General features: G+C 34.1%; 1 protein-coding gene across 3 annotated transcripts; it reads right to left on the bottom strand.

The window, feature by feature from the left end:
* Positions 1 to 914: 914 nt before the first annotated feature.
* On the bottom strand, positions 915 to 7,499 carry LOC130429654 (natural killer cell receptor 2B4-like). Of its 3 annotated transcripts, none has more exons than XM_056758340.1 (5): positions 7,457 to 7,499; positions 2,998 to 3,321; positions 2,597 to 2,893; positions 1,976 to 2,092; positions 915 to 1,860 (listed from the first exon to the last, which is right to left on the bottom strand). In XM_056758340.1, the coding sequence occupies exons 1-5, from the start codon at positions 7,482 to 7,484 to the stop codon at positions 1,784 to 1,786; spliced, it is 843 nt and encodes a 280-aa protein (XP_056614318.1). In that variant the 5' UTR covers positions 7,485 to 7,499; the 3' UTR covers positions 915 to 1,783. The 3 variants fall into 3 exon arrangements, with proteins under 3 accessions (XP_056614318.1, XP_056614317.1, XP_056614316.1); XM_056758339.1 differs by lacking the exon at positions 7,457 to 7,499 and adding an exon at positions 7,029 to 7,449; XM_056758338.1 differs by lacking the exon at positions 7,457 to 7,499 and adding an exon at positions 4,933 to 5,301.
* Between the last annotated feature and the right edge of the window lie 1,212 nt (positions 7,500 to 8,711).

The raw sequence follows: 8,711 nt of genomic DNA, 5'->3' as shown, positions 1-8,711 counted from the left end.
TCCCTGTAATAAGTAAGTCGCTTTGGATAAAAGCGTCTGCTAAATGACTAAATGTAGATGTAAATGTTAATCTACTGCACTGTAACCTTAATAACTGCATTAACTCATCTACTGCACTGTAACCTTAATAGCTAATGTCTGTAATTAATCCACACTCAAGTCACTTGTACTATTGCACTATTAACCAGCTAATTGTTATCTGTTTATAACCACCTATATATTGTGAACATTGATGTTCACAGTTTATAGCGTTCTGCATATTTTGTTCATAGTACATACCGACTGTCATATTGTCATAGAACATTCCTTCTGTAAAGTATATTCATAGTACATGCGCATTGTTTAGTAATTTCCTAATGTTGTATTCTGTATTTATTCACACTGTATATACTGCACTTGCTAATGGCACTTCTGGTTAGACCTAAACTACATTTCGTTACACTGTACTTGTATATGTGTAATGACAATAAAGTTGAATCTAATCTAATCTTAATTCCTGAACTATATCCAGTTGGAAGTAGTTTCATTTAAAATATCACCTTTTTACCTCAACTCTTTGTGTGGCATCGTTCCTAATCTGACATTGTTACAGCTGCGAAACTGATTTACAGATTATTACTGTAATAATGACCAACAGTATTTTCCAGTCCTTTTTTCCAGAGACTATTTTCCAGTCTCTGCTTACAAACAGTATTTGTAAGCAGAGATATCAGCAATAAACTGTGGTTCTTTGAACTTTGAAATTAATATATAGCCATATTCTGTCAAAGAAAATATGAATTTCCATTTTTAACAATTCACTAAAATATGGCAAGGTAAAAACAATCCAATCTGAGGTATTTTGGCAATGCTCTTATTTAAAAAGGAACCCCAAAATCAGTCAATTACTGTAGGAAAAACACAGGCAACAGAGATATGCAAATAATGCAAATATTTATTTATAACCAAGATCATCCCCCCCAAAAAAACGAGTAAAAGCATGTAAATATTTTTACAAGTAAAAAATCTTGGCTACAGTTAAGGTATATTGTATTGAAAACACTTATTGATTAATAAGATTTACAAACAAATTATTAACTATAATCAGCCTTATTAAAGCATTGAAAATCTGGATGATTGCGTGTTTAATGCGCTTATAAATGCGCTTAATAACTCACTTATAAAAGTCCAGTTTTAAAAGAGCCACTCCTTGCAGCAGTTCATTTCAAAGATTTCTCAAAGGATTTGACATTTCATAAGTGCCACGAACAAGTTTGTGTCCGGCGCCGTATGCTTCTCGCTGCGGTCATATTCAAATACCTCTCTTCTCCTCTTAAAAGAGTTTTTCTGTTTTCCACATATATCCAGTCATTACAATTGATCACAAATATTTCAATAATGAGAACTACAAACACTGACAGGCAAACTCGTACTCAAACTCAAAACATCAGCGCCAGTGCTTCTTCAAAAAACAAAGCCCACAATGCATTGCGTAAAACAGTAACAACTCGTAATTCATTAATGCTGCAGATAACTTAAAAAAATGTTTACATTGAAAATATTGCCAAGAATGAATCACATTTTTTACAGTAAAATACATATATTAAAACTACAGTAATGATATAAAAAAGTTTAAAACCTATCTATCAGTTTTATTTCACAAGAGTCAAACTTACTTATTCTAAATCAGCTTAACATACTGTGATAAAGTGGGAAATTTACACATACGGTTATTTCATTAACATAATGATGTTTGGTGGATACTTTTTTGTGCAAAAATATGCTTACAAGTGTTGTTTTTCATTCAGACACTTTGAGGCTTCTTGGTCTTCAGATGTGCTGCTGAAATAGATGCTTCTGTTTTTATCGACTGACAATATCCTTAGAATTGATGAACATAAAGTGAAAATGTTATATTATTATGTCTTCTAGCAGTGGTTAAATTGTGAAAGACGTTTTTATTTGCTATATAATATAAGATGAAGGTGAAACTGACCCATTCTTCTCTTTATGTAGACAATGATGCTGATGATACAAATGATGACGAAGCAGATAGAAAATGACACAGAGAGAACTAGAGTTGTCCTTGAACTGAGGCGCTGGTTAGGAGACACTTCAAGGATAAAGAGAATAAACACGTACACATTTTTCAGTCAGTTGTTATACCTGCCATGTATTGTACGAAGTATTCTAAACATAAATATGATTGGACACACAGGTTTCTCATATACTTAAATCATACAAGATTTACAGCTACATTTAATAATTTCATATAACATGGTGTAATAATGCACACATCACCCGGTCCAGTTTAATATTAAACATAAATTCATTATAAAATGCTGTTCATATGACACACCATTCTAGTGTTTTCTGCATATGTCTGTATATCTGCATACAAATGAGTTAATAAAATATTTCAAATCAACATTTCATGTACAATACATTATTTACGAGGTAAGTAGGTGTGTAATCAGTTGGATATTTATTCTGAGATCACAATTGCTGCCTGTACATGATCCCTTACATGTGAAGAAATAACGTCTTTAAACTACCAAAGACTACATTACACCACATATATCATCTTAAAAAACACTAATCATCACACGTGACTCACCTGAAGACGTGTGACAGAGTTGAGTGATGTGTAGATGTTGTGTGAGGTTTGTGATGGGATTGTTGACCACACATCTGTATGTGTTTGTATCCTGATATTCCACCTCCAGAGGTAGAGAGAGTCTGATGTTGAGATCAGACACACTGATGCTGGACAATAAACTCTTTCCTTTGTACCAGGAGACACTCACATCATGTGACACATTCATCACTGAACACAACACACAACAACATGATGATGAAGATGATGAAGAACATTGAGAAGAGACTCTGGAGATGACAGGAACAGACAGTCGAGCTGAAAATGAGAAAGAAAAGATGTCACGTTTATAGCTGACCTTTGTGTTTCTATCAACTTTAAAGAGTACACAGAAGAAAGCTTATTACATCTGAAATACTCACCATAGACAGTGAGATTGAAGATCTTGTTTGAGACTTCATTGTTGATTCTGATCCTCAGTGTATAAAGTCCAGAGTGTTGAGATGTGATGTGTGTGATGATGAGATCTCCAGTCTGATCGTTCAGCTTCAGTCTGTCTCTGAATATCTGATCATCTGAATACATGGTGCTAATGTCATCCCCATTGATTCTTGCCACAACTGTGTTTTCAGGTCCATAATACCACACGATCAGATCATCTGTCTGTTTAACAATTTCAGTGTGTAGAGTAACAGAATCTCCCTCCGTCACTGACTTGACATGATCTGGATCAACACCAAACACACCTGAACAACACAAACAGTTTCTATATTACTACACCATATGAAAGCTTTCCTGTAGCTCAGTGGTAAGAGCATTGTGTTAACAACGCAAAGTTGCGGGTTCGATCCCAGGGGATTGTACATACCTGTGTAGAAAGTAAAGGATAATGCAATGTAAGTCACTTTGGATAAAAGTGTCTGCCAAATGCATAAATGTAAGCAATAATGCACAAGAGGATTGTACTGTAGTTCATTGGTTAGAGCAGACGCTAGCAACACCAAAGTCATGGGTTTGATCCCAGGCTTTGCACATACTCTTAGACAAATGTATAGTGTACAAATACAACAAGAACATTTTGAATAGAAAGAAGCAACAGGAAAGAACTTTAGACATAAAATGCGTAAAATTTGAAAACCATCCTTTCCAAAAAGTGTATTTAAAATCTAACAACATCATTTGTTCACTCATCTGCACTTGACAGACTTGAATTGCTTTATACTATACATTTGTTTCTGATTATGGGCAATCCCTGGGTTCAAACCCATGACTTAAGTATTAAATATACTGCAAGTGAAAGATGGACTCGAGAGCAGTCTATATAAAGAATGTGAAGGGCTGTGTCCCAATTCAAAGGTTGCTTCAAATGCAGCCCCAAAATGCAACCTTACTTCTGTGGGTTTTTAAGGATATAACGAATGTATCCTTCACAGCTTTGGCTACCCCGAGATTCATTGCGTGTTCGTAATGGCTAGAATTTTTTTAATAATCTGTCAAAATTTTTGTTAAAAAAAGTATGTTATTCACAAAAACGATCAATTTCAGTGTTTTAATTAAACATTTGCGTTTTTTTTAATTTGTAAGGTTTTTAAATACTGTTCTGCTGTTTTAATCTACATAAACGTGTCATATTCTCCAAAATAAAATATACATTTTCTGGCTCCGTATTTGTTTAAAAAAGTCAGAAACGTCTCTGCATGTTCAAGCTTAAACCTGGAAACGGACCAACAGGTGACGCAAACACGCAATTAGGAAATCCTCCGCGATGTTACACCGTCTCATTGCAGTACTATTTTTGGACTTTGGACAAATTTTTTCATAAATCCATTTGTTTAAAACCTCATTTATTAATTCAAATATAAATAAGAGCAAAGATAAATTCATTTATTGTTTTAATGGGCAATAAAATAAAAATAAAGTAAAACATAATAAATATGAATCCATCATTAAATACTTCAAATTAAAAAGGGAATTAATAAAAAACATAAAAGACGAAATAAATACATAATTTTAAAGTGCATTAATGAATTCCTTTATAAATAGTGGAAGTTCAACACGCATTTGAAAATGCGATTTATAAGAGGAATAAATAATTGGATAATAAATTAAACTAGGAATAGGAGTTTTAATCAGTCATTTAAAACAACTTTTCTGTTACTATTTGTGTTCCCCTTTTCCGATTCGATTAGCTTAATCATTTAGCTCTTCCTTTTCGCCTCTCTATTTAGCATTTCCCAGACACTTTGGGACCTTGCATATGTAAACAAACATCAAGTCAAGTGTAAACATATTTTACAACTGTTTAAACAGTACAGCTGCAATGCAAATCCTATTTGGTAACTAATTAACCCCCAGACCATCGTCTTGAAGTAACGATGAAAACGATTGTGGTATAGCTTTAACTCCTCCATCGGTGTGAACCCAAATCGTCTTTTTCTCTTCCTTGCTCATTCAGGCAAAAAAACAACAAACTCATCTTCGCTGCTGCTGTAGAAATCCATTTCTTGTTCTGCTGTTGTAAGTACGTAAAGCAAACGGTACTAGTAGACCCTGGCATGTAATGCTACGTTACGAGCTAAGCTTTTAGCTTTTCTTCTTTGCATTAGCCGAAGCCTCAAGCCTGAAAATCGCTTGAGCGCCACCTAATGTTTAGGCGTGAAATGTATTCTCCATCAGCGCCATCTACCGTGCGGGCATCTATGCGTTTCGCTTTTTCGCATCTGTAGGATGCAGTACGGGGGCGATGCTATATATGGGGGCCTACGCGTCTCATTGGTTAGTGTAATATTAAGGGCGGGTCTATGTGTCGTCTCGCCCATACCTTGCCTTATTGGTTAAACACGAGTAATGACGTCAATTCCTCGGTATGCGTCACTCACTTCCGCTATCTGTAACATCATGGTGAGTGTGAGTTCACAGTCTGTATTTAGGCCGCTTTTATCATAGAGTTTAATCCCCACGTTTTACGAACTTGATAAACAATTGAATAGAAACAATCGCCTTATTGGTTAAACACAAGTAATTGTTAAACTTGCCAGTAATTGTATGTGTAGACACATATTTACACACACGTAAATGTAATGCAAGTTGTTTATCGTTGTAATTTAATGTTGGTTATATATGCTTGTGTTGTAGTATTATTTTATCCTGCTATATTGGTATACTTTTTAATAATTTGTTGTAATTGAAATAAAGTGAATGATGTAATTCAGTAATTGTTTGTTTTTTATGGACAAGGAACATTGAAGCTATGTTAGATAAATAATAAGGATGATAAAGGCAACACACTAATTGGCTATTAAAATTATGGATGTATAAACCTAAAGAGAAACAATTTAAATGTTTTTGGACTGTTTTCTTCAAAATTTTCTTTCTCCGCTTAGAAATAAAAATTAACATACTTATATGAAACAGTAATAATGTTCAGTAGACTTTTGACATTTTTCTTTTAGATTTATATTTCTCAAAAACATTTAGAACTTTTAGAACATTCTGGAGGGCTCCGGATCACAGTCATAGAAAAAAATAGGATAATAAATAATAAATTCATTTTAATAATGATAAAAATATTAAATAAAAACAAGTAAAGGATGGTAAAATAAACACATAGACAATGACATTCTTTGTTAAATGAAAAATTATAAAAAAAACTGTAAACAAAGACAAACACCACAAACTGCAACAGTAACCATATTCTAACCAAAATATGTGTAGGAAAACCATCGTTATAAAAACAATTATCAATACACCCTAAACAGTCACTATACTTATTTAAAGTTATGTTAGTTTTCGCAAAGGATAAGCCAAAATCAAATCAACCTTAAAATAGTAGAAAGACTCTTACAAATGAATGAAACACTTGCCCTGAGGTAATTTTCCTTGTATTAAGTTTTTAATCATAGTATTTATATTAATAAACAGAGTTTATATTACACTCGGTTTGAATGCAACTGCATTAAGTCAAACAACAATGTTTTAACCTCAGTTCCTGGTTTCAACGTCATTTCCTTGTAAACACTGTGAAGAGTTATGATGAGCGAAACATGAAGGTCGTATTTAACAATAACACCGCGGAGCTCCACGTGTTTTTCAAGAACAACAAAGCAAGCGACGCCACACAAAACGACGCCCAGTTAAATGCACGTGCTGCGTTAGCTGTTGTACAAATGATTGTGCCAAGTTTCATCTTGTGTAGAGTAAAACAGCTTTTTTATGGACTTTGACGTCTTTCAAATAAGACGTAAAGCGCATCTTTACACATATTGTAGTCTGTCCGATGACAAAAGACGTGTTTGTATATCCACAAAACACTCACATTTAGATACAATTATTTTATTAAAATCTGAAAACACAAAAGACCTCGAATCTACAAGGAGGCTTTAAATACAATTAAAATGGATCGAAGTCCATCCATTAAAAGAGAAATATATGATATCATGAAATACACACTGACCGTTCACAACGAAGTACAGCAGATGAAAGAGGAAAAATATGCACAAATCCATGGTCGTAAAAAAAGTAACATAAAAAAGTAAAAAAAATGTTCCGTTTCATTTACGGATGTGCTGTAGATTATGACCTGTGATCTACATTTACGCATGTAGCAGATGCATATATCCAAAGCGACTTACATTACATTCAAGCTATAGATCTTATCGGTTGGTGCATTCACTGGCATTTAAAGCCACAACTTCTTAGTTAACTGTTGCAATGCTCGAACCACTGATACATCATCTACAGCACAACCTTGACAAAACAGAAAGTACCTTCCGGGATTTTAAACTAACATAGAGAACTGAACTTGCTATCGCTGTATGTGGGTGTGGCTAACAATAATAACAATAATATTGCAAGACTAGATCATCAGATTGTTGTTTTTACCCTTCAGACGCACGCGCTTCCTCAACATTCTGATTAGCTGACTTATTCGCTGCAACCTGCGATGGACTTCCAGCCCCGCCCACATCACGTGTCCATCGCAGAATGGAGCGAGACCTGAATTGTTTAATGCCAATGTCATAATTAAGAATATGTATGTAAAATAATTTCATTATATAAAGTTTAACTGTCACAATATGACATACAGACATCACTTTTAATGTTAATACCGGATTTGTTTTTTTGCCTCGAACACCATCATATTCCAGTATTTAACAGTTAAGTCCACACAACACCTTCATTTTAAAATAACAAAATATATCTGAACTGGCAGAACGTGTTATAACTCTGAACTCCTTTGAGTTTACTGTATGTGTTACAGTACATATTAAGTATATAAAAAGACGTATTGTGTGTCAAAACATCACATGATTCTTAACTCTGTATGATGTGAGTCCTTCAGTGTCAGTGTGTGTCAGTACATTACACAACTGTGTGAGAGAGACCTCTAGTGTTCATATGAGGAAACTGCAGGAGACACGAGTTTACTTTCTGTCAGTGCAGTATTAGGCCCTTTATGAATGATTAATAATTCTAAAAGAAAGTATTTATATTCTACCAGTATGTTTATCAATAATGAAATGTATTTAAGATAGCAATTATTTAAGCAAGAGGACCATGACAGATCGTATAAACTGCCTCAGGACTGAACAAAATCTATGACTTCACAAAATACATGTAAGTGTTCTAGCATTTTCTGAAAGGATTAAGCACATTGATCAATAATCATAATTTTTCTTCAAAACTCATTCTTCTCTGTGCATGTGTGGAGGGGCCGGGGGGATTAAAGAGGACGAGCAGATGCTGAACTGATGTCTATGTTCTGACGTCAGATGGAGGAGAAGCAACTCTGAACTTTATGTTTATTTGTGGTTTTCACAACTCACAACCTGCAGACTAATGCTCTACATTACATTTATCTTGACACAATAGTAGCATGACTAATATTCTACTATTTGTTCATTTTTCTTGTTATAAATCCATATTTGATCACATGTGTTCTGCTACCAGACTCTCAACCTCACACAAGTTCAGTTGTTTCATCATCTTGTTTTCCCCCTCGGGGGATTTTGAGTAATGATTCGCCTTCACGAGAAAAATAAAAAAAATTTGAGAGCTGTCTGCGTTTGGGTTCTGTTTCATTTCAGTTTCATGACAAACATGTGATAAAAGATAGATTTATGAGAAAGGTTTAAGA

This window comes from Triplophysa dalaica, chromosome 10 (assembly GCF_015846415.1).
Source record: "Triplophysa dalaica isolate WHDGS20190420 chromosome 10, ASM1584641v1, whole genome shotgun sequence".
In the NCBI taxonomy this organism is placed as follows: Eukaryota; Metazoa; Chordata; class Actinopteri; order Cypriniformes; family Nemacheilidae; genus Triplophysa; species Triplophysa dalaica.
Note: the sequence above shows the minus strand (reverse complement) of the source record. Positions and strands in the feature narration are given on the sequence as shown.